This window comes from Saccoglossus kowalevskii, chromosome 17 (genome assembly GCF_978046115.1).
Source record: "Saccoglossus kowalevskii chromosome 17, keSacKowa6.1, whole genome shotgun sequence".
Taxonomy (NCBI): Eukaryota; Metazoa; Hemichordata; class Enteropneusta; family Harrimaniidae; genus Saccoglossus; species Saccoglossus kowalevskii.
In genome coordinates, this window is record NC_140657.1 from 27,961,328 (window position 1) to 27,988,321 (window position 26,994).

Genomic DNA, 26,994 nt, shown 5'->3' on the forward strand with positions numbered 1-26,994 from the left:
GACCATGAGTGAGAAGCAAAGCTGTCTGAGCACAGCTTCAAAATAGTCCTATGACTTTTCTTTAAAAGCCACTTACTGCGCGACTCATACTTTGATATTTGAAAGGCCTTTTGCAATATATAGTATTGGCTGCAATGAATGGCATTTTATTTTACCAAACTGATATATATGCATATTACTGGTACTGAGAGGAATTCACTTCCATTCGGTACGTTTACAGGAATGCGTTGAAATAATTTCTAACACTTATGCAATCACATCCACAATTTTCTATTTATAAGGGGCAGTGGTCATCGTCACTCCCTTTAAAAGTGCTTTCAATATTAAAAAATATTTAGACTACTGTGAACTTGCTCCAATAATAAAACAATACAATTATGTTTCATAATAATTTATTCTCATACTGAAATGCTTTTCAATCCTTAGCTTCTTTCCCATCAGCATTTATATGGTGATTACGCTGCAATTACCGGTAATAATTGTCAATTCTTTGTTTGTCAAAATATTTGTTTTCTGAAATTTTCTCAACAATGAATGATAACTTTGAAACAAACATTGAGATTAAGAATATTTTCTTTACATGGAGTGGAAATTTTGCACCAAAGCTTGACGGTATAACAGTTTTTGATTTAAATGACATTTTGAAATTTTGTAAATCTTTTCCTCGAGTTTGAACAGGGATATTTTGTGGAATGTTACAGTTGTTGTGAAGGTTTACTTTTTGACTGCAATATATGTTTTTAAACAACAATGTTTTATATGTCTTATTAGTGAAAAGCATGAATAAAATACCATCATACCCTTCTACATTTAATACCAATATCTTAAAGTCATATAAATAGAATAAAAAATATATAAAAAGTTTCTTCTCAAGGTGAAAGTGGGCACTTTTTTATGGAATGATTTGGAAATAAAACAGTGGAAACAACCACACAAATTAGTCCAATATTTGAATAAAAGTGTCAACCTAGAATTGTCATCATCACACATTTTACAAAATCACTACAAAAACAGAAATACTTGGAGTCCAGCTCCAGTTTTTGGCAGCTGTCCAAATATTCATTTGCTTATTAGCATAATTGAAGATGGCTGCATACATTAAAATGTCATTTGCATATACAAGACGGCAGCCACCATTGATATATAATTTTGTCCACACATGATTATAAAGTACTGAAGTCTGTTAGTTCTAAGTTGAAATTCGATGTTTGAATTCACACAAGTCTTTCATCTGCATCTGCATCTATCATGTTCGATAACGGCGTACCAACTTGCATCTCAGCCATGGATGGTTTGTATTTCCCCTTCTGCTTCCGAGAGTCACGGACTTTCCAAAGACAGCAGAGAATTAAAATTATAGCCAATATAATTATTAGAATGATGATCACAATGATTATCGTGGATGACACTCCAGTTTCAGCAGCAATCTCGCAGTAGACACCTGAAATGGGTAAAAAAAAAAAGAAGTTCAGAGAACTGGCCAAAATAAAATACATGTATACCTACATGAAATTTAAGGTTTGATTATTCTATCATTTCAAAGTGTGGTGTTATATTTCTGCTTGTGAATCTAAAACCATGAAATCAGGCCTAAAAAGCAATTCAAATGTGGTGAGAAAATGGGGTCTAAAAATTGAATGAATCTACACAAACAAATTATTTGCTGTGTATGTGGAGAGTTTAAACTAACAGTTCAGAATAGCAATCATTTAAATGTACTTTGAACCATCAAATCTACAAGATTCAAATAATTTACACAAGGCAGATTTTGATATGCCGACAAATCCTGTAAACAAACATGCTGTTTTCTGATTTGTCTGTTCGTTAGGTGTATGGGCGACCAACTAGGCACAATCTTGTTAGTAGATTCACATTGATTGCAAAAGTATAGTCTGAATGTGGCTGTGGATTGATTGATTGATTGATTGATTGATTGAGTGATTGAGTGAGTGAGTGAGTGAGTGAGTGAGTGAGTGAGTGAGTGAGTGAGCAAACGAGCAATTGATTGGAATGAGTGAGCAGGTGGATGAGTGAGTAAATATACATTACAGTTCAAGCATAGTTCAACATTTAGCTGGCTTGTAGCTAGTTAGCTTGCTTTCAATTCTGTGGAGTTGTTTATGAAAATTATATTTATTTAAACAATTTTAGGAAAAGGCAAAGGCAGCAGATAGCCAACATGGAAGTTAAGTTACACCGGGACTGTACTGTAGTTGTAGAACGTCCACTCATTAAATTAGGTTACATATCCATGTGCACAGTCAAATTACATCACTGATATTCCTACATTACTGATATTACTCACCAGTATATTCAGCACTGCAAATACAATTATATGTGCCCACTTTGTTGACGCATTCACCACCGTTTTGACATTCGTGTTGATTGGTTTCACACTCATCAATGTCAACGTTACAAATATCACCTTCATAACCAGTGCCTGTACAGTCACATCGGTGACCGCCCACCTCATCAATGCACGTCCCATTGTGCTCACATGATTGGCTTGAACACTCGTCTATATTCAAATCACATGTTGCACCTGTATAACCCACATTGCACATACATGTGTAGCTTCCGAATGTATTTGTGCACGTGCCATGAATGCATGCATCTTCAAGTTCATTACATTCGTTAATATCTTCATTACAGCTGGTACCACGAAAACCACTAGCGCAGTCACAGGAGTACGAACCTGGCAGATTTGTGCAAGTCCCACCATTGCGGCACACTGCTGGTTCTTTCGAACATTCATCTATATCAAACTGACATTCATTTCCCTCGTAAGTAATTGGACAGTCACAGTGGTAGCTTGGGTCGTTCTGAGAACGAAGGAGGCACGTGGCTGGACAGTGCTGAACTTCGCATGATGCCCTTTTGGCGCAATTTAAAATTACATCTGGATAAACGAGACAGACGCAGTCATGATCATACACGCACTGTCCATCATTCAAACATGGATTGCCCGCACATGAATTAATGGCAGTTTGACAGAACTCGTCTCCATATCCTTCGGGACACAGGCATTGAAATCCTTCTCCTTGCGTTCCATTCACGCACGTGGCACCATTCTCGCACAAATTCAAGTTACACGTTCGTATATCACTCTCGCAGGTAACACCCATGAAACCATCGATGCAGAAACAGTAAAACGCATTTTGATAATTTCCACATGTGCCACCATTAAGACACGGTTCACTTGCACATTCATTAATATCATATTCGCAGTTTGTTCCATCGAATCCCGCCCGGCAATCACAAACGTATCCTGCAGCGAAAGGTTCCCCACTGTTACCGCTCTCCCTACATGTGCCTCCATTTCGGCATGGAGCAGAAAGGCACTCGTTGATATCGTACTGACATAAGTTTCCATAAAGGCCGTCAGGACACACACATATAAAGTCAATTTCAGGTCTGGAGGTATTGTGAAAACATGCCCCACCATTCAAGCAGAGGTTTATCTCGCACTGGTCAATCGGGAACTCACAGTTCTCGCCGTTATAGTGAATTGTACATGAACAGAGATAGCCATCAAGAAATGTATCACAACTGGCACCGTTTAAACAAGGGTTTGACGCACAATAATCGATATCATTACAATAAGGCCCCCAGTGTCCTGGCGTACACAAACACTCGTAATCCATTCCAAGCGGGAGACATGTCGCATTGTTCTGACAATCATGCTCGAAGCATGGATTATAAATTTGACAATTGTCACCTTCGTAAAACGGCAGGCATGTGCAAGTATAAAATGTGTTCGCTTCGTTTCCAATACAAGTCCCGCCATTCTGGCATGGTCGATACGAACACAGCGTTCCATCGTAGCTACAGTTCTTTTCAGAATATCCTGGTTTGCACAGACAAAAATAGTCCTCCGGAAATATGGAGGTACAGCTTATGGTATTTTCCTCCACGCATGGACGATCATTGCACTTCAAAATTGTCTCTTCGCAGTAGAACCCAGTACGTCCAAGCGGACATAGGCACGTATAATTTAAGTGGCCATCTTGGCATACTGCCCCGACTGTACAAAGATTATCTGTAAGAACAACAATTCAAATTTGTAATGCCTTGACAAAATGTGTCGTACATTTTTCTGCAATATCACAAATTGACAGAACATTTTTGAAATAAAATTAAAATGTAAGATAATTTTGAATGTTTACTTAGTAAATGATTGACAAGTTTGTATTCAAAGATCAACCCTTTGGCGAATATTTTTTCAACCCAAAATTCAGAGCAAATCTTTTCACATTTTGTGAAATTTTCACAAAATTTTATCATTATTTTGAACCAAACAGACAGTTTCAGATACTGCTTTTAGTTTTTGATCAAAAGATTTGTCAATTTTTATCAACATTTATATGGAGAGATGTAGACTGTAGAAAAGTATTTTGTGGTTGGTAACAAAAGTTGACAATTGCGCTCAAAGAGATACACAGAATTACAAACACAAATGTTATTTTAAACTGGCAACAGAATCATAGACCATCATAGACAGAACATAGACCAATGAGAGTAATTTTTTTTCAATATCATTTAGAGCTTTTCTGTATCAAAAATTCTGACCCAGCTAAACCTTTAATCAATAGAAGTTATGTCTTTGGTCCAGAATTTATCAAGAAATTACAGAAAAATATTGCATTTTCTCTTTTAGTAGCACAAGCACTTAGATAAATGATGAAGGTGAGAACAGGTCATTTTCAATAATCAGGTATACAATAAAAGTAACAGTTGGTTTATTTGCACTTCTATTGAAGATGCGCTTTACATAAGCAAACACGATAGATATAAAATGTGTAGAATAATGGACAAAAATTTTGGTAGAAAAAATTTTGAAGATCGAAGGGTTAATTAATTTGTTTCTTTGTGTTCGATTTTAATCCTTAATTAAGAAAATCCATCACTTTAAACCTGATATAAAACAATTCAATATGTACTCGTCTCTATTGGTCGATATCAGTCACGTGACAACCATGTGATTAACACATGGTTGTTACATGATTATCATCAGTTAAGTATACTCACCCACACAGTCATCAATGCTGTGTTCACAGTTGCTGCCTTCCCATCCTTCTTTGCAGGAACATGAATATGCATTCCATTCATCGATACACTGAGCATTGACTGGACACAAACTATCAGCGCAAACATCATCGCCAAGACAGTCAGTCTGGACATAAGCTTCAACAGCCGTGACTCCCTGCATTCTAGTTTGTTCGTCAACATATTGTATCATTCTGTCGTTAAATTTGATATCACGAACACACTCTTTCAAGTAATCCAAGTATGGTGACCCTGCCAGACATCAAGATACAATTATTACATTAATAAAGACTGTTTAGGCTGAATTCAAATTTTGCACTACTGAGCATGTTTCTGCACATGTATCTAATTATGGGAGATGACCTCCCACTATATATAATGGAAAACTGATCATTCTGGGAACTCACTAAATGTGTCAATATTTTGAAATATATTAACAATATATGGATTCACATCACAATTGTTTCAAAGCAATATTGATAATTAATTCTGGCACTAGCACTAGTTATTTACAGTATTGCCCACGAATATACTCTAAATAAGTATACCCAGTACTTTATTTTCGCTTGGAATTAATTTTCGTTATTTTTGCTGAAGGAATGATTCAGTGAAAATAAAATTCAGTGAATATACCTTTTTTCCTATATTTTACATTCAACTTGTCAAAAATCCTTTCAGTGAAATTTAATTCCAGCTAAAATAAAGTATTTTACAGTATGGTGGTAATATTGAGGACAAAAATAATAAAGTATGATATATACCGGTAGTGTAATTTCATAGAAAACTGAGAATATATTGCCATATTGCAAACAAGCAGTAAATTTCAGTATATTCTAAAACTGAAGACAATAAAATTCAACATATGTTTGAATATATTTATAACAGAGAAACAATTTTACTATTATATAGCATAATATGTAAATGAGCTCACCTCCAGGGTAACCGCCGATATAGACATCGATGATGTCATTCCTCTGTGGCTGATACATATCGTAACTACCTACTACTGTGAAGTTGAGGTCAAGGAAATCTACGCTTATTTCACTGCGCTGTCGTGTCCATTCTATGTGATACCAGTTACCATCGGTAACCGTAACAGGAATATCGATGATTTGAATTTCTGAAAAATGGTGAAATCAAAATGAGCATATCGATGAACATTATTTTCAATAAAGAATGTTTATTATTAGTATTTTTTAAAATTAAAAATCATGAATTAAATTACAATTTCAAAACTAATATAAAAAGCCATTCGCTCATGTCATTTCGGAAAATAAATAGATAAATAAAGCATGCATACATGCACACTGGGTGACATATATTTATTATTTTTTAAAACAATTGGTTTTTAACGATAACAAGACATGCAAACTAGCTTCAAAGATCTAAAGGCCAACATTCACAGCAAAATTTCCCATGATGCAATGCACAAAACAGTAAGAATAGCTGCACACATTTATAGTCAAAAATTTGGCAATATTAATTGTTACATATTATTATCTAGGACTCAATGCCTGGCACTGAATATAGTTCCATTGCCGCCTAGCACAAGTCAAATTGCCAATTGGACAACTGAACAGCAACTCACTTATTTTACCTAATATCAAATAGTTTTGGAACAAACGTCATAAAAAGTTAACGACAAGAGAGTACCACAAGTGCATAACTATATCCTGATATCCCCAATACAAATTATTTTTTGCATAAATTTAAAACGCAGCCATCTACTACACAGACACACACTGCATGGTTTACAATAGAAATAAATTTGACATACCTTGTCCAAAGAAGACTTCAAATTGAGGCATAAAATCTACGACTTTCAACAACATATAGGATATCGTTCCAGTCAGAGAGTCTGACACAATATCAATTCTCATTACCAGTCCACTATAGTCACGTGTGCGGAAATCTAACGAGAATTCATCACCAAAACCGACAAGTTGGGTGTCAATTCTCAACTGCATAGTACTGTTATTACCATTGTATGTGGTTGCCTTGACTACAAAGAAATGTGATAATTATCATTACATTTGTTTTCTGACTTTGAGAAGATAAATAAACTCAGATGACGAAATGGAATTCAAGCTCATCGAGGGGGGTTGAGGGACCAAATGGGAATGACCCTTGAGTTTCCAGTGTACATTTATATATGACTATGTACATGCAGCCTTGCTTGAGCCATAGGTCAGGTCAGGTCGGGTCGGGTCGGGTCGGGTTGGGTCAGGTTGGGTCGGGTCAGATTTGGTTGGGTTGGGATGGGGTTAAGGGTCAAAGACAGACAGGCATCACATTCAAAGTGCCAGTGTAAATATGACCCACGGGTCAAGTTTGGTCAAAGGTCAAGTCACATACCTTCTGCACAGTCATCCCCAGTGTAATCTGGACTACATACACATGTAAATCCATCCCATAATGATACACATGCAGCTTCATTCTGACAGGGCTTTGTGTAACAAAGTTCATCTCTGGGACACCCGGGTGAAGCTTGTACCGGATCCTGGCTAGTATACGTGGAAGCCAACTGGAGATCTAATAACTGGTCACCAAGGTAGACATCACGGATACATCCAGTGAAACTGTAACCAAAGCAAAGGTAAACTTTATAATTGTTTCAATCAGGATGTAAATATAATGTAAAGTTATAAAACCATAGTGTTATTTTCAGTAAAACTTTAGAATAATTGTAATTTTCAATAATATTATTATTAAAAAAAAAACAGCATGGGTCCAATTTCTAAGCAACAGTAAAATGTTTGTTGTTGATTAATTGTTTTAATATAATTTTGTTCTCCATCAAACTTTTTAAATGTAAAATGATAGAAAAATGGATTATCTTACAACTGTATAATTTGTTTTTGTAATACTACCCCCTTTGTGCCTGCCTTATTGGCAAATATTATTATGGCAACACTTACCATATGAATACATTATTATCTGGTGAACTTACCTGGTGTCTGTCTCCACCATGCTTAGCACAGTGGAGAGTGAGTTGTCATTATGTAGTTTACCCATGAATAAAGGCATCTCTAGTCGGATTGGCAGCGAGGAAAATGTTGGCTGTGAGTATAAGCTATTGTCGTCCTCTGTACCAACTGAAAAGAAATTGTTAATGAATTGGAAAAGTGGAATAAACAAACACCCGTACAAGGCTGACATGTGATTGAGCATGGCTAACCATGTAATGGTCCATTGATGTCCATGTGCCTGACAAGGCTGACCATGTGACTACCATGTCATATCATGTGACTGAGAATGAGCATGACTGGCTAAAATAATTTTATCTCAAACATATCTCACTTTTTATATTAAGAGGTGCTCAAATTTAGAAGCATTGTACTATGGACAAACTGAGACACAGAAACACCAATAGAATATATACATCAATCGCCATTAACTATTGTTTGCTTGCTCATGCAAATGATACGTCATATTTTGATATCAATGAGACAACCAAAGTTGTGTGCCCTTTGAGGTTTATTTACCCTTGGTTATATACTGACCTGAGACAGTCAACAATCTTGCATCAATGTTACCCACGGTGAGTGTCAGTTTATACCAATTGCCATTAACGATGCCAGTGCCAACATTGATGCTCTGAACACCGCCTACCTCAAGCACCTGAACAAGAATGAAGTCGTCTTTCACACTGACTGTAACACCAGATAGCTGAAAAAAAAAAGTGGTTTTGATTTAAAAACAAATAATCATATGCTACACCTAAGGTTGTTCATTCGTTGCTATAGAGATTAAATGCCATAGCTAACAATTCAAAAGTTGAACCATCCACTGAAAAAGAAAAATTTCATTCTTCCTGTCGCTTAAAGCACCAGTCACACAAGTTTTGTATAAATAATAAATTGTGACATAAATTATTGACATTTGGATTAAGGCAGAGGGATTGTCACCTACACATGCACGAGAATTGAGTCCCAATCGACGTTAACAACGCACGCTAAAAATGAAAAGGTTTCTGGGTGGACACTTGTTTGTCAATAACTACACGCTATTGCCGTTTGCATGCACAGATGACGACTTCCCCGCTTTAAAAGATATCAAATATGACAATATAAATTATGACATCATAAAAAGTGTTCAAATAAGGGGGAAAGAAGGTTTGATTTTTTCGATGCACTTACCATGTACAAAATGAGTCCATCGGTCAAACTTGCATCTTTGTCGACTGAAAACCAGAGTGATAAACTACCATAGGAAACGGAACCTTGAAAATGCATAAATGAATCTTGGGAAAAACTCGCCATTGTCTCAACTTCACAGTTTACTCCCATGAAACCAAGTGGACACTGACATTCGTAAGACAGCCACATCTCGATGCATTCGCCACCATTCTGACATGGATTAGACAGGCAGCCATATTGTACTTGGCAACCAGGTGTAGGCGATGTGAAAGCTTGTCGTTTCTTTCTGGACGGTGACGAGCCGCTAACAGGGTTTGAATAGGTTTCAGAATCCAAACTGATGCTGTTCCCGTTAATGATAAAATTCTGTATAAGAAATCAAATCACTAGTGAAGTAATTGTAATTTTATTGCAAAGACCGACCCAAAAATCATTTTTTACAGATTTGCTTGTTAGATTTTCAAATGAATTTTTGTGGTGTGGGTTTAATTCATTTTATTCATGTTTGCAGTTATTGGTTGCACTGTTGATATGGAATTATAACATCTATGTTTCAGCAGCAATGTAGTTATTGTGTTTGAGTTATGAGACTGCAAGAATAGTTAGCAATGACGACAACAACACTGACAACGAGGACAAAATGCTCACCTCTAGACAACCAATGTAGTTATTATAGACTCGTAACTTAGATCTGGCGTAAGTATCCATAACAACACCACCCACATACATCACACCATTCAGGCTCAGAAATCCGGTTCTACTTGTCGCTAGCGTAGCCGAACAGATCCCAGGGCCACAGTTACGATTATCAAGTATCACAGAAGCCGTTCCTCCAATTATGGTTACCATGACAGCATGCTGAAGTTCGTTATTCAGAGTCTGCCCCAGTGTCACTTCAACTGTTTCACCTCCAATATCGTAGGAGACACGTACACATCCTTTGTAAAGCTCAATGGCAAGGTAATCTGGATACCCATCAGATTGTGTCTGTAAACAAGTCAGAAGTTATATTTGTTAGGGCCGGGTAACCTGTATATATATATATATATATATATATCATGTATTTAAAGTAGTAGTTACTATTTTATAAATAATTGCAGGCCCTGTAACATGAACAATGTAATAAATCAAATGCTGCTTGTTATGAAACATACCCCAGATGTATAAAGTATAACAGCATCACTTGCAGCAGTCGTGAACTGTATGTTGATAGTTAGCAATTCGTCCTCTCCAAGAGCTCTTCGTCGTCTTCCTTGACTCCCCAGCATCCTGACAAGATCTTGTATCGACGGGTACGCGATATATTCATTACCAGTGAAGGTTGCAACATTCACGATAGCACAATTCTTACCAGATATTCCTGTGAAAATGAAAAATTATACATGATACTGAACTTATATATAGCGCTGTGATATGACACACTGTGATGCATTCAACAAATGGGTCCATGCCAGCTGTGGTGCATTATCCTGCCAGCCACGTGTACTTTTACATTGACTTGATCAGATAGAAGTCAAAAGAAAAGTCCATATGGCTAGATACCTAGATACATGTACACCAAAAATACAATTTAAGAAAAAACTGAATAGACTATTGTGAATGTTGTCCCTGTTTGTACATGTGGCTTAATAAACACTTGCATACAAAAAAACAGTCTTGTCTTTGTTAATATCTGTCAAAGATGCGATTACTGTTTCAAACACATTGCTAGCAACAGCATTGTCAGAAGTTTTACTGACTGGGTTTGCTATGAAAAATGAATCCCCATTGCCTGGAAAAATTTGTATAACAAATTTATATGGGGACTTAAATTTTTTTAAATGTTAACAACAGTTGACCTTGCTGGCAATAAATTAATTTCATCATAAAAATGCCCTCAAATACCAGTTAGAACCAGTTTTTGGAAACAACAAGAAACCAACAATACATTTAGTGCTTTGTACCTTGTGGGCAGGAGCATTGGTAGAGATCTAGTTGGGGTTCTGTGCAGATTCCTCCATTGCGACATGGATTAGACGAGCATTCCTGGATATCTTGGTCACAATTGTATCCTGAAATCAAATTATAAAAAGGAAAATATGTTTTTGTAAATTCAACAACAGTGCAAAGAACATACTTATGTTTCTGGTCACTGCAAGTGTTAGTAAAAATGTCATAGATTTAGTTTTAGGGGTGTTCTGGTTCTGAAATTTAGAAAAGATAAAAAAATACAGTTTCATGGCAAAATCACAGATTTAATGACAATTTCAAAATAAAAAGCTGCCTCCTGTGTGTACCGATTTTAGACAACAAATTGACCAAAAATTTGTTGTTCTTTGAGTCATTAAAATTGATGATTCTGAAGCAGTTTTTAGAAAAATTGTTGATAAACATCATCGACCATTTTAAGAATACATATCATCCACTGGACTATAGAGGGCAGTAAACAAAGAATGTATTATTATTATAATATCTCAACAAATGACCTACAGAGGGCGCTATTCACAATTCACCTGAAAATCAGAGGCTATTTATTTACCAAGTGTGGATCAGACTTGCAAAAAAAACAGATTTTAATTTCCATGCATCACAACTTCAATGATACTTGAAATTACAAGATATGTCTCTCCATCATAAAACCTTTTAAATTGCTGGAATTGGTAGCTTGAATCTGATTGGCTACTTACCAGTATAACCAGGTGCACATGTGCATGTATAATAGCCTAAATGATCATTACAGTAACCAAACACGCAGGGATTCGGAGAGCAATCATTAACATTACTTGTACAATGCAAGCCTGGAAAATAAATACAGGAATTCAAAATGAAAAATATGCGCAAAATCACATGAATTCACGTACGGTCTGTAAAAGTTTTCAAATCATACATGTATCTGTAAAAAACAATTACAGTGCATAAATTGTTTTGCATATGGTGTATGTAGACATCAATGACAACCTCACCAGACTGGTGCAAGTTACTTTTGTGGACTGACTTGTGAAGTACTGTAAAATACTTTATTTTTGCTTGGAATTGATTTTCGCTGAAGGAATGATTCAGTGAAAATAAAATCCAGCAAATATATCCTTCCCTAAATTTTAGATTCAACTCATCAGAAATCAGTTTAAATAAATTCCATACAAAACACTCAAAAAGGTTTTTCAGCGAAAATTAATTTAAGCTAACATAAAGTATTTCACAGTGTTCTAAATATATTAGTTTGTTCGAAGTATCTTACACACTCAAATTATTGAATAATAAAGACTTCAGACAGTGATGTTTTAATGGTTTACATTCTGTTGATTGAAAACAAGCTGATGGTATACAGAACTATGGTGGTGACAAGATGAAACTTACCAGTCCATCCAGGTAAGCACTGACAACTATACGAGTTGAACTGATCAACGCAGATAGCATTATTCTGGCATGGGTTAGACATACATTCATCTGTCTCGTCAGCACAGTTCTCACCTGAATAAAAAAACCACATCAGGATTTTTGTTATTTTACTCATGCACATTAACAGCGGCAGTCATGTGACACTTAAATATTGATTTTCCCACAATCCAATGCACTCTTCTAATGGAAATCACAATTAAGAGGTTTGACCTGGGAACGACTTATCGCCGGTGACTCTTTCGATAACTTCAAATCACCTAAAAAATACCTAATTAAAGCTTGGTAACGTCTCAGTTTGTACTCGCTCATCTGCGCAACAGTCAAGTCGCCATCTTTGTTCATATGAGACCCATATATCTCGCGTATATGTGGCGCGATGACTACCGCCCTTTAAACAGTAAATCTAGAATAATCTAATGTTTGTACCTTGTAATCCTGATGGGCAGAGGCATATATATTCGTTGATCAGATCCAGACACGTGGCCCCGTTCTGACATGGCATAGATGCACACTCGTCATTGTTTATTTCACAATTACTCCCGATGTACCCCGCTGGACAGATACAAGTATATCCATTCACTTCGTCCATACATGTGCCGCTATTCTGACAGGGATTAGATTCGCACTCGTCTATATTAGTTGTACACTGTACACCTGGTGGATGAAAGGCGAAATTGAACATTAAAACTATTTGCAATGTGAGCCATATTCTAAGTCTGAGACTACATGAACGGGATATGCCTATCATAAATCACATTATGGCATTTTCATACGCTACTGCATAAAAAGATATATTTGCCAACTTTAAAGGATGGTGGCTGTAGAGCTGCATCAATTTCTGTATGGGACTCGTATCGACATACACAACACAATACATGTAAAATACATTGTTTACACGAAATTCGGTCATGCTGCACAGTGACCCCTACCCTTTTATTTCATAGGGGTATATGTTTCGGGTTTTAAATTCACTAATTATCATAGGAAACGATACATTTCGTGGTCAACATAATATTTAAATTACCTACCCATAAACCCTTGAAGGCAATAGCAGATATAAGAATCTACCATATCTTGGCATGTCCCACCGTTAAAACAGGGATTAGATGTACATTCGTCAATATTCACTTCGCAATTATCCCCGGTGAATCCCTCAGCACAATTACAGAGATACTGTGAGCCAATGAACTCTTCACAAGTTCCACCGTTGAGGCATGGTTCTGATTGGCATTCTGGGTAATCTAACTCACAGTAAACTCCCATCCATTCTGGCGGACACTCACATTGGTAGGTTCCAGCGTAATTGACGCACTGTCCGCCATTTTGACAAGTACCGACTTGCTGACATTCGTTGACGTCCAGGGCACAGTTGACGCCCTCCCAGCCATCCAGACATACACAAATGTAACCTGAATTGTATTAATAAAGAAAGAAAAATTAATTTTTTTTATGAAGTCCACATTCAACAATTTAAAGGATGGTGGTCATCACACAGTGTCATGTCTTGTATGGTAGTCATAGCAATGTAAACAATGCGTGTAACTGTTTGTTAACATGAAATTCAACGACAACCATTGCCCTTTAAAAGATCAGAATTTTCCAAGTAACTTATTTAAAGACGTAACAAACAGAATTTCCATGGACATGTTAATTCAACATTTAACACTCTTCATGAGAAAAATATTCAATCAACCAATAATAGATAGAGTGGAGACCTCATAACATACTCAATAATTCTCGACTAAATGACAAAATATTTTTGGTAAGCATTTTTCCACATCATTCAATTACCGTAGACAGAAAACTAGCCAAAACAGCCAGAAACAAACACTATCTTTCACAGAGATCAATATTTTAAGAAACGTATGTTTGTAAAACGATTTTGTGATTTCACAATTTTTTCAACTGCTTCAATTTACGTTAGATCATAGGTCACATACCACACACATATATATCCTTATTTTTTTTTTAAATAAAATACTTTATCTTTTAAATCCTTGATATTATACCTAGTTCATACAAAATGTACAATTTATTGAGAAAAAAAAACTGAGGAAATAGTATACCCTCAAAAAAAAAAAAACTCACCATCCTCTGTATCTGTGCACTGTCCTCCATGCTGGCAAGGATTAGAGAGACAACTAAACTTATAAATCTGACAATTGACGCCCCAATAGTCGGGCATACAGTCACAATCATATCCTGGTATACCATTTGTGTTTTCGACGCACGTACCACCGTACTGACACGGATTAGAGCGGCATTCATAGATGTCTCCTTCACAACTTGCACCTGAAAATTGAGTTGAAATAATTATATCTAAATTCAGAAAATTATATTTTGAAAATTTGTTGAAAGCACTTTGGTTTCTGTGATGGCTAATTTATTTTAAATTTCAAGAAAAACACTTTTCTAGGTTATACATATTTGTTTACATTTGGGGGTGGAAGGTCCATGTAATGTAATTTATAATAATAAAAAAAAAGAAAATGCAAAATGAACTCTTGAGGGCAGTATTATATTTCTTTTGCAAGCAGACAGAAAGACCCAAGAGAAATTTCAGATATCTAAAAAATATTTATTTACCTAACTTTGAACATTCACATTTTGTAAGTAGAGAGTAGGAAAAACACAATATTTTGGAGTTCTTTAGAAGGAGATCTGTGACGTCCATAAAATTTAGTTTTTGCAAAAGTTATCGAAACATGAAAATCACAAAAATTGCTCACCTAAATCAAAAGTACGGCCTCCATCAAATACTTATCTGAGATTACTAGTCATTGACATGGGTGGGTCCCATGCAACCAAACACAATATTTGTAAAATTAATTCAAAACACAAATGTATTCTGCATGATGAAAGCGGTGCATTGAATTTGATACTTTCCCATGATGCCTTGCACAAAATGTCACCTACCTGTGAAACCAGTCGGGCAATAGCAAGTGTAACCAAGTTCTGGATTCCGAGGAGACACCGACCTAACGCAGGTTCCACCATGCACACATGGGTTGGGATCGCAGATATCGGTGTCAATTTCACAGTTAATGCCTGTGTACCCACTAGCACATGCACAGTCATAGCGAAAGTCACCGTCCACACAGGTTGCACCATTCTGGCATGGATCACTGTAGCAGTCATTGATTACGATGTCACACAAAGCCCCAGCCATTCCTTCTGGGCATTCGCACCTATAAAACAGAAAATTAAAAAATAATACCAAATATAAACAAGCAGCCTATCGGCTGAGATAGCTCCGCTGTTAGCAATGCACATTTCAATTAAAGAACTGAAGACATCATTAGAAAATGAACAATATGAATAGTATCAAAGCAATCGGACTTACAGTTTTTAACAAGAAGTCGAAAATATCACTTTTTACCAAAAATTACAAAAATATTCACCAAAATAAATTAATTAGAGAATTGAAGATATCATCACAAAACGAACAAATCTGAGAGAGGTCCACATGTAGTACCTATATATGTAATATCAAAGCAATTGCACTTGCGGTTTTTAACAAGAAGTCGAAAATATCAGTTTTTACCAAAAATGACAAAAATATTCACCAAAATTAGAGAATTAAAGATATCATTACAAAATGAACAAATCTGAGAGAGGTCCACATGTAGTACCTATATATGTAATATCAAAGCAATTGCACTTGCGGTTTTTAACAAGAAGTCGAAAATATCAGTTTTTACCAAAAATGACAAAAATATTCACCAAAATTAAAAAATTAAAGATATCATTACAAAATTAACAAATCTGAGAGAGGTCCACATGTAGTACCTATAGATGTAGTATCAAAGCAATTGCACTTGCGGTTTTTAACAAGAAGTCGAAAATATCAGTTTTTACCAAAAATGACAAAAATATTCATCAAAATTAGAGAATTAAAGATATCAACATGAAATGAACAAACCTAAGAGAGGTCTACCCAAGGTACATATACACCAAGTATCAAAGCATTTAGGCTTGTAGTTTTCAAGAAGAAGTCGAAAAAGTAAAACATTGACACGGACGACGACGACGACGACGGACAATCACTCATATGATAAGCTCCGCTCGACAAAGTCGACAGCGGAGCTAAAAAACAATTAGCATTTCAGGGCAATTTGAACTTTAATTGGAAAATAAATAAATAAATAAAATACCGGTAATGCTATTAAAGTTATTGTTGTCCAAAAAGTTAACTTATTTTTAGTGTTTTATTCTTATAAATAAAGGTGTATCATTTACTTACACGAATCCGTTAACAAGATCCTGACAGATTTGAAAACTCTGACATGGCTGATCAACACATTCGTCGATGTCAATTTCACAGTTGACTCCTTCATAGCCGGCTTGGCAGATACATTCGTATGTATTGGTTGTCCTCTGTGTGCAATATGCACCATTCTGACAGGGGTTACTGGAACACTCGTCGATATCAATTTCACATCTTGAACCAGTTATGCCTAGAATTGAAAACCAAATCTATTAGTAATGAAAGTAAATACCATATTCACTCTATTAGACACATCTCCAAAAGAGGCATACATTTGTAACTTATTTTGACAGTTCTGTCATTCAGTGCATGCACTACTAATACTGTAAAAAGATCCATTATTCACTAGGTTTTAATTTTGCTTATTTCGCTGACTGAAAAATGAGCTAAATTTAAACCCAGTCATTTTACAGTACTGTAAAGTATTTTATTTAGCTGGAATTAATTTTCGCAGAGAGATTTGTTGGGCGTTTTGTATGGAATTTATTTTCACTGATTCTGATGAGTTGGATGTAAAATATAGGAAAATTGGTATATTTGCTGGATTTTATTTTTACCGACCGAATCATTCCTTCAGTGAAAAAAACAATAATTAATTCCAAGCAAAAATATAGTTTTTTACAGTAGAGCAAGTATGGTAGATAAATGAAAGTTAAAAGTAAGACTTCCACTAACGACAGGTGCGAGCGAGAATGAGAAAATAAAGATCCCCATGATTTTAGAAACAGATCAAATTATTTTTACTAGTTTATCAAGGAATCAAGTCGGCACCATGTTCGTATCTATGGTGTCAGTTCAGTAAACTCTGGTCTGAACATCTCTCCATATGACAAAAAGTCTTAGCAGTAATTTAACAAAGTTGACATATATAATGTCAATTATATGACTTATACCGTAAAAATTAACGAGTAAATAACAGAATCGTTGCACAAACAAACAAGTATGTCAGTCTGGTCTAAAGACAATATGTTTGTTGTTTGTTTACTCACCTAATGGACATGTACAAATATATGAATTAATCAGATCATTGCAAGTGGCGCCATTCATACACGGATTTGAACCACATTCATTGGCGTCCAAGTGGCAGGTATCACCATAGTAACCAGGCTGACAGTAACAAGTAAATCCACCTAAAACGTAAGTTGAATTTAATTTTGTTTAATGTTGAATTTAAAATATTCATGTTAGATTATTGTGAGATCTACATCAAAAGATTGAGTCAAACACTACTCATAAAATTACCATTACATGTACTTTCTAATATTACACAAAACATATCACATGTTAATGATTCAGTATACAAAAAAATACAATTTTTTGGTTTATACATGTTTCTATTGGAGATGCACTTCTAATAGAGCAATTATGGTAATTTCCATTGTAGTTTAGTTCCATTTCATAATTTGGTTGAAATAAAAATTTGTCAGTTTTAAATTACACCACCAACAACAACATCAACCTTAAAGATAGAATCTGGGGCTAGAAAAATGTAAACAAATCCTTGAAGATAATTGTTCCTCATTTTTGAGACCTCAGGTTTGTTTTCTGTGAAAATTTACCTGTTGGATTTTCCACGCACACTGCGTTATAACCGCACGGATTAAACGGACAGCGTCTGATGACAGCTTCGCAATTGGGACCAATAAAACCGTCCTGACATTGACATGTATATCCATTCTCTTCATCAATGCATGTGCCGCCAAAATAACATGGGTTACTGAGACACTCGTCAACGTCAAGTTCGCAGTTTGTCCCCTCAAAACCTATCAAATAAAGTCAGAATTATACAGATTGTTATGTTAAATTGGATTACTTGTAGCAGCTTTCAATCCCACAATGCATTCAAACAGCCTTGATGACCAATTAAAATTAGTTGATGCTGGAATCAAAGCAACATGGTGAATTTATGCAAATTTTGACAATGAAGACACATACAATCAAAATTAAACTCGGCAAAGCCTCCATGTGAATACATAATACATGAAATTAAAATGTTTTATAAAGACATATCTAGAACATAGGTGAACTCTGGTGACCTTGCCCTTTGTTATATACCGTAATATTATTCCCTTTATCATAGTTTGATTCAATATAAATATGCATTGTCATACTGTGCAAGACTTTATATTTGCTGGAATAAATTTTCGCTGAAATGGCTTTTTGGGTGTTTTGTATGCAATTTATTTTCACTGTTTTTTGATGAGTTTAATGTGAAATATAGAGAAAAAAGTATATATTTGCTGGATTTTATTTTCACGGAATCATCCCTTCAGCGAAAATAGCAAAAAAAAATTCCAAGCGAAAATAAAGTATTCTACAGTAATTAATTTTGAATACAAACAAGTTTTGGGGTTGAAACAACAGTGGGGAATCAGTCTCCCGAATGTCCTTGATAGATGTAAATATCTCATAAAAACATTGGTGCCTAATTTGTTTAATTATTATTATTCAAAGTAATTCAGATATTTTAGTATAAAAATAAATGCCTCATCGCAGAAAAAAAGTGCTGTATTTAGACGTGAATAGATTCATAAAACATGCAAGATAACAGAAAATCTTAGCTGACTTTTGTCCAAGTATTTTGTACAGGTGTCTGTCAAAAATTAGTGATTCACTGAGACAAATATGAACTGCCTTATTGTATTCATTGTGTGACTACTGTATTACATGAAAAGTAAAAAAAACTCCCTCTATGAATAACTATCATGTTGCAAGCTCTGCTTTCTATGTAAATCAACTTAAATACCGGATTCTGCTGTAAATTCGCCCAGGGCCGTTGAACGGCCAAATCCAAGCCAAAAGATCATACAACAACATCTGCAAATCTCTTCCGTGTTGCATTCAATAACATTAACATATTTAAATGAGCTATGGTATTTTGAACACGTTGACATCATCCATCGTTTTCATTGATTAATTATCGATTTGAGTTGTCAGCTCAAAGAACACAGTCTCAGGTCAAACATGGCGGATATTCATTTCTACAGCATCGAGCGTTGAGGATGCGATCAGAATCATTCGCTTACGATGAAATAATTTGAAATTTATTTGCATTTCATAACAATTCAACAAATTTATTTTTTGCACGTTATTATAATCATTACTAGGTATTATTCAGCAATTGTAAAATGCAGCATGACAGGATTGCGATACCGCGATCACTTGCTACTAAGCAATGCAGTTGCAGTTCGTTTTTATTTGAAACGACTTTTACTAATAAAATGAAACAAAATAATTGTATTTGGCGCACAAGGTTCGTTAATGTGATTTTTTTGGAGAAAGATGTGCCATCTACTTTTTAATCCAGCAAGAAAAAAGTGTATACAATTTTAGATTAGCTTCGTTTTGGGTGGTCCAACTGCCGGCGTTGAGAATCGGTGTAGGTGGATTTTTCAATGAAAATATAAGCCTCCTAAAAATATTTGATGATAATTTTTTGAAAATTTGAACCCCAAATAAGGGCCGTGAAACCGCCCAGGGCGATTTTGCGGATGGGCAAATTTACGGCAGAATACGGTAGTTAGTTGGTGTCCAGTGGAGAGAGAAGTCAACAGTACTGTTGCCTCCTGAGAATCTACATCTTTAAACACTGCAATCTTTGTTTTTGAAGTGCGTTTTTAAATTTGTATTAAAAGCTCTATCATTCAGTTCTAATAGCTGAAACAAATTCCTGTGAATTTTCATTTGTCGAATGAACTGTTTGTCAAATACAGTCAAAATATTTTAGTACAATATTCTTTTCAAAATGTGGATGCAACGCTTTGCTTTCTATGTATTTTTTATGTATTATTTTTGATTTGATAACTTTGAACTAAACAGATTTTCTATTAGCTTCAGATCTTGATCCAAGTTTGGCACCCAGTTCATAGGAGTGCTTATATTGATTTTCTGACATCTTGTTTTCTGTAAAGATTTTATTGGTAGGTTTACAAATGCGTATCATACTGTGCAATCTCTCCATGAGTTGGTTTTGAAATTCAGTATGGGATTCTGAGATACATTACCAAGGATATTATTACAAGATAAATGATTTGCTTCATTGAACATTTACAACAATGCATATTTCCACTGAGATCAGTGACCTTTGATGTGTATCACCAGTGATCAGTCAAGTAGAAACAGTCAAAATATTTTATAAGATTTTCTCAATTTTTGCATGATATTTTAATACAGGACATATGTTGTTCAAACTCAGGGAAGACTTTATACTGATGAATAAGGTGACCAAGTTTGATAAAGTTTGGAATAGAATTAGTAAAGTTATTGTGCACACAATAACAGTTATTAACGACGACAACAACTACAACAACGACGTCGACAACAACCACAGACACAAATTTTTCCATTAATATACTTTTCCCTTTGAATCTTCGATGGTATGGGCAAGGTAAAAATGAAAATTCCTGAAAGTCAGTGAAAGAGCAATGGCATTAGAGGATAAGATCACCATCCAGCAGATGTCCAGCACCAATATATAGCAAATTTGATGAAAATGCATTCTGAAGTTTTTGAGATTTTGCTTATACAGGCTGAAATGAAACAATATGCAAATTAGCTACTTAACATGCATGACCATGGCTCCAAAACTAATCATGTCAGCACATTACCCAAGGTTATCTAGGTACCAAATTTGATAAAAATTACACAGACAGAAACACCAAACTCATTACCTCCCTTGTGTGTTTCGCACACACAGGAGCTAAAAACATTTCATAAAAGTCAATATGACAGCCAATAATTTTGTGATTTTTTTAACGACATGTGAAAATGTCTTTTGCAAAGATGTTTTCTGTAAATACAACTATGATATTCTACAGGATCAAGGTTTACTTAAATATTTGTTCTCGAAGTTGCATTTAATGTGTTACTTACCTTGCCGACAAACGCATTCATATCCTCCGTAGTTGTTGTCACAGTACGAAGTATGGTCAGATACGCAAGGGCTTATAGTTAGACATTCGTTTACATCAAGCTGACAAGTTGGCCCTACAAAATTACTTGGACACGTGCAAGTGAATCCATTTATGACATCAGCACAGGTACCGCCATTTTGACACGGGGCCGACTGACACTCATTAACATTCATCTCACAGAATGTACCTTCCCATCCAGGCTGGCACGCACAGGAGTATGTATTCACACCATCAACGCAGGTTGCACCGTTTTGGCATTGGTGGAAAATTAGACACTCGTTGATGTTTGTCTCGCAGAATGTCCCTGTGAAACCAGCTAGGCAACTACAGAGGGCAGCATTCACAAGATTGAAACACAACGCCCCGTTCTGACATGGCTGCGATGCACATTCATCAAAATCCTGATCACAACGTGGCCCTGTGAATCCCGGCGGACATTGGCAGTCGTATCCATTAAGCTGATCAACGCACGTTGCTTCGTTAACGCAAGGATTTGAAGCGCACTCGTCAATGTCATTTTGACAAATTACTCCATCATATCCAGCAACGCAAAAACAAGCGTAACTATTAACACCATCCACACAGGTACCGCTGTTCAGACATGGGAAGCTAGCGCACTCATCTATGTTAATTTGACAGTTGATACCTTGAAATCCAGATGCACAGATGCATGTATAATAGCCGATAAAGTCGTTACATTGTCCGCCATTTTGGCATGGATTCGAAGCGCACTCATTGACTTCAATATTACAATTGGGTCCCATCCATGAAGGCGGGCATGTACAAACATAAGCATTGATTTCATCCTGACATGTACCACCGTGTTGGCATGGCAATGACGTGCATTCATTGATTTCTACCTCACAATGGATTCCTGTGTATCTAAAATGAGAATAAGATTTTTATAATTTCAACGAATTCCCCAAATGTTAACAACATTATTGTTTTTTCTTACTGTGAAAGAAACCTTGAAACAATAATCATAACATGACTGCTTTAATTTCTTCACATTTTCAGACTGGACATGATGTATAAAGGACTTACCCGCCAGGACAATCGCATGTATATGCTGCAACCCCATCCACACAGAAAGCCCCGTTCTGGCACGGCTGCGAGGCACACTCATCAATATTGACATCACAATCAGTCCCGGCCCAACCAGCGGTACACGAACACTGATACCAGTTTGTCCCGTGTGTGCATGAAGCGCCGTTCTTACAGTATCCACGGGCACATTCGTCAATATCACTCTGGCATTGGTCCCCTTCCCATCCGGGAGCACAGTCACAGAAATAAGCATTCACCAAATCAAGGCACTGAGCACCATTTGCACAAGGCTGTGAGAGACACTCGTCAATATTTGAGTCGCAGAGTACACCTACAGATTCAAGTATAGATTAATAACTATTTGGGTAATAAAAGTACATTTATATTACTATTTTAATGGCGATTTTTTTCATTAAATCAGATCTTAATTTCAATATATGGAAGTTCGAGGATATATATATAACAAAGGTATAACTTTGATATATAAGTACTGTGATATACAAATAAGGAAGATTTACAGATCTTATGATCTTGCAAGTTTCATGGCACTTCAATCAAACTTATTCTAACCAACCACACTACATTACATTTACACAAACAAACAAGCAATACTATCACCATATTCCACATTCAAGAACTTACTTAATTCACGTTTTACAAATCGGTCACTAGTTTAACAGCACTGAGCTCTTTTCGTCATCACCATAAGCAATTGTGGGAATGTTTGTTTGCCCGGTCATTTTTGATCGTCATGCAATTAATGCATGGAATATCTACAAATTTCGCTATAATACCGTAGCAACACACATGGTTACAAAATGATACGTGTATCTATGGCAAAAAACATATTAAATGCCTCAAATAGCGCAAATACAGTATTGCTACCCTAATAAATCCCACAATGCATCATACTTCACAGTAGAAGGCTCTCATTCATGATTGGTTCACTTACCCATCCAACCAGGTGCACATGTACAGGAATACGCATTAATTAGATCGTTACAGGTACCGCCGTTGAGACAGGGATTTGACTGACACTCATCAATGTTGATTTCGCAGTCGGCACCGGTGAAACCTAGGACAAAGGCAAAGTGGACACTAGAATGAGAGGCTGTCAGGTGATGTTTTCGGAAGCTAAACAGGAATTCACCAGTATAACAAAATTACCTCTTCTAAGCAGATGTAAAATGGTGTAATACAGTAATATAGTTTGTTATAAAGTTTGTTAAAACATGTGAAAGAAATTTAAAGGTGAGGAGTTGACAAACATATTGAGAATTCATAATCTAATTAGAGTGATTTACTGTAGAATACTTTATTTCTACTTGGAATTTATTTTCGCTATTTTCGCTGAAGAGATGACTCAGTAACAATAAAATCTAGCAAATATACTTTTTTTTCTATATTTCATTCAACTCAACTCATCTGGACCAAACAACCTTTTTCAGCGAGAATTAATTCCTGCTAAAACAAAGTATTTTACAGTATATAGTGAATACTGTGAAAATACTTCAAAATTTTGAGTATTAGATTTTAGTTTCCTGGATTTGCAAGTTCCATTTGTTCACATGCATTTCAGGTATCAGAAAAAAATTAACGACTTTAAAATACGGTGAATAATTAATGAGCTTACAGTACCCAAATTGTGGGTAAAGAAAATCAAGTTAACACAACAGTCTCTGATTGGCTAGCTGTTTAGCAGGTGTTGAGTGATAAGCCAATCAGAATCAATATTATAACTTGTTACTTGCAATAATTCAAGAAGCATATTAAATAATCTTCTTACCGGCCGTGCATGTGCACACGTATCCTGCTACCCTATCTTCACAGAATGAGTTATGTTGACATGGGTTACTTTCGCATTCATTGATTTCCGTCTGGCAAGTCGTTCCGATGTATCCATCGGCGCACGTACAGTTGTATCCACCCAGAAAGTCATTACACGTGGCACCATTTAAACACTGGTTTGGTATGCAGTTATTTGCAAACTGGCAGTTTTTACCTAAGATACATAGAGATAAATTTATTCTGATAATTAGTACAATAATAGAATAGAATAGAATAGAATAGAATAGAATAGAATAGATAGAATAGAATAGAATAGTCTATAGAATAGATTAATCTATAGAATAGAATAGAATAGAATAGAATAGAATAGAATAGAATAGAATAGAATAGAATAGAATAGAATAGAGAATTGTACTTTTTGATTTTATGAACTTCCTTGTGTAGTGAATGACTAACACTTGTTGTTTTAAGTCTGTTTCTGCTATAATACCAGCCATTAACATTATCAGAGTCACAAACCATACGCATAAATAATAGCATTACAGGTTTTTACTATAGCACCAACTGTCTGTGCTGCAGTTACAAGTGAAACTAAATCCACAATTTACAAATTTGACATTTTGAACATCATGGCCTACACAAAATACAGGCATTTAATATTTTTTAGTCTGTGTTTTCTTCACACCTTTGTTAGGCATAGTGCTAATGATTTGGATGGTGTGAATTACGAGTTATGTGAAACCATGGTAAATGTGTCTAGCACCTTTACAAATCTAAGAATAGACCTCAGACAAACTAGCAGTCTATGCAGAGAGCCCATTTTCCTAGGAATAATCAATAGAATAATAATTTAAGGCTAAGATGAAAAAAAATTATTCATCATTAATAATTATTATTAATATGCACAATTTTTTTCAAGTTGATTTTAGAAATACTAATATACAATTTTCAGAAGAAAAAAAATGAAAGCACTAAAACCACATCTTTTTGTGATTTAAATCACCGTATAAACTCTCAATTGCTGTCTATTCTGAAAATTCAACCACCTGAATATTTAGCGTGTTTTCGTGATTTATTGGCTTCTAGAATTATGAATAATCACAGAATTGTGCCGTTTTTTGTTCTCCAAAATTTCAATGGTTTGACTCTAAATTTTAGGCTGTAATTAAAGAAAACAAAAATCTTTGAACTGACAGTATGTGGTGGTATGAACACTGGAGAATCAAAGCATTTTTTGTTTTTTTATGGTCATAAAACATTGTGATTGTGTTTTGACAGAAATGTTGCTTTTCTGGCAATAGGTGATGTACCGTGTAAGACATCTAATTAGGGGCCCAAGCCTGTAGGGCGTGGCCCCTATTCTTATTGTTCGGTTTTTTCTTCTTTAGGGGCCCAAGCCTGAAGGGCGAGGCCCCTATTCTTATTGTCCGGTTTTTTAGGGGCCCAAGCCTGAAGGGCGAGGCCCCTATTCTTATTGTCCGGTTTTTTAGGGGCCCAAGCCTGTAAGGCGTGGCCCCTATTCTTATTGTCCGGTTTTTTAGGGGCCCAAGCCTGTAAGGCGTGGCCCCTATTCTTATTGTCCGGTTTTTTCTTTCTTCTTTCTTTCTTTCTTTCTTTCTTCCGTAACTTTTTTCGTCAAGCCGTTTGAGAAAACCGCTGAACAGAATGATCTGATAATGCTCTATACTGATAGTCCCTAATGTGAACTGGTGCAACATGCTTTCAGAATTTGGATTGGTCAATTAGTTTGGCAGCCATATTGGATTGAAATAAAACCGGAAGTGGCTGTTTGACCACTTTCTGAGGGTCTAGGCGTCTAGATTTTTTTATGGTATATAGTACAACTCATGTGTAATAGATATCAGCAATAAAAACTTTAGCGGTCATGTGACTTTTCCCGCCATTTTGTTTTTCCTAAAAACAGCAAAAAACACTAAAAAATCTTCTTCTTCAGAACCACCAAGCAGAATGCTCTCATATGTAGTATTTAGCTTCTATATATGAATCCCATTTATGTTTGAAAAAATTATTATGATTGGTCACGTGGTTTGGCCACCATTTTGGATTTCTTCTAAACAGGAAGTAGTTTTTTACTCTGGCAACACTTGAAGGATTATTTTCAATTTTGCTTCATGGCATTTGTATATCAAACCCTTTCAGAAACCTAAAAAAGATTTCAGATCAGTCACATGGTTTGGCCGCCATCTTGGATTTTAAGCAAAATTGACCAAAAGTTTGGGCATTTGTTTCTCAGAGGTGATTCAACCAATCTACTAGATGTTTTTATATTTACCATGCCTGGCCTTAGCTCCATATGAGAAAAATAATATTATTTTGATCAGTCACGTGGTTTGGCCGCCATCTTGGATTTTGTGAAAATAGAAATTATGCAACTACATGTTTTGTATTAGTCTGA

The 26,994-nt window shown here is 35.6% G+C and overlaps 1 protein-coding gene across 1 annotated transcript; it reads right to left on the minus strand.

The window, feature by feature from the left end:
- Positions 1 to 375: 375 nt before the first annotated feature.
- LOC100371916 (uncharacterized) lies at positions 376 to 25,276 on the minus strand. Its single transcript, XM_085491970.1, has 26 exons — positions 25,264 to 25,276; positions 24,577 to 24,792; positions 23,743 to 23,865; positions 22,788 to 23,121; positions 21,703 to 22,625; positions 18,390 to 18,593; positions 17,820 to 17,960; positions 16,807 to 17,020; positions 15,480 to 15,751; positions 14,652 to 14,855; positions 13,592 to 13,972; positions 12,990 to 13,217; positions 12,522 to 12,635; positions 11,852 to 11,962; positions 11,129 to 11,236; positions 10,340 to 10,545; positions 9,834 to 10,172; positions 9,186 to 9,551; positions 8,550 to 8,715; positions 7,997 to 8,141; positions 7,402 to 7,625; positions 6,824 to 7,048; positions 5,978 to 6,166; positions 5,029 to 5,298; positions 2,306 to 4,039; positions 376 to 1,441 (listed from the first exon to the last, which is right to left on the minus strand). The coding sequence occupies exons 1-26, from the start codon at positions 25,274 to 25,276 to the stop codon at positions 1,215 to 1,217; spliced, it is 7,677 nt and encodes a 2,558-aa protein (XP_085348096.1). The 3' UTR covers positions 376 to 1,214.
- Between the last annotated feature and the right edge of the window lie 1,718 nt (positions 25,277 to 26,994).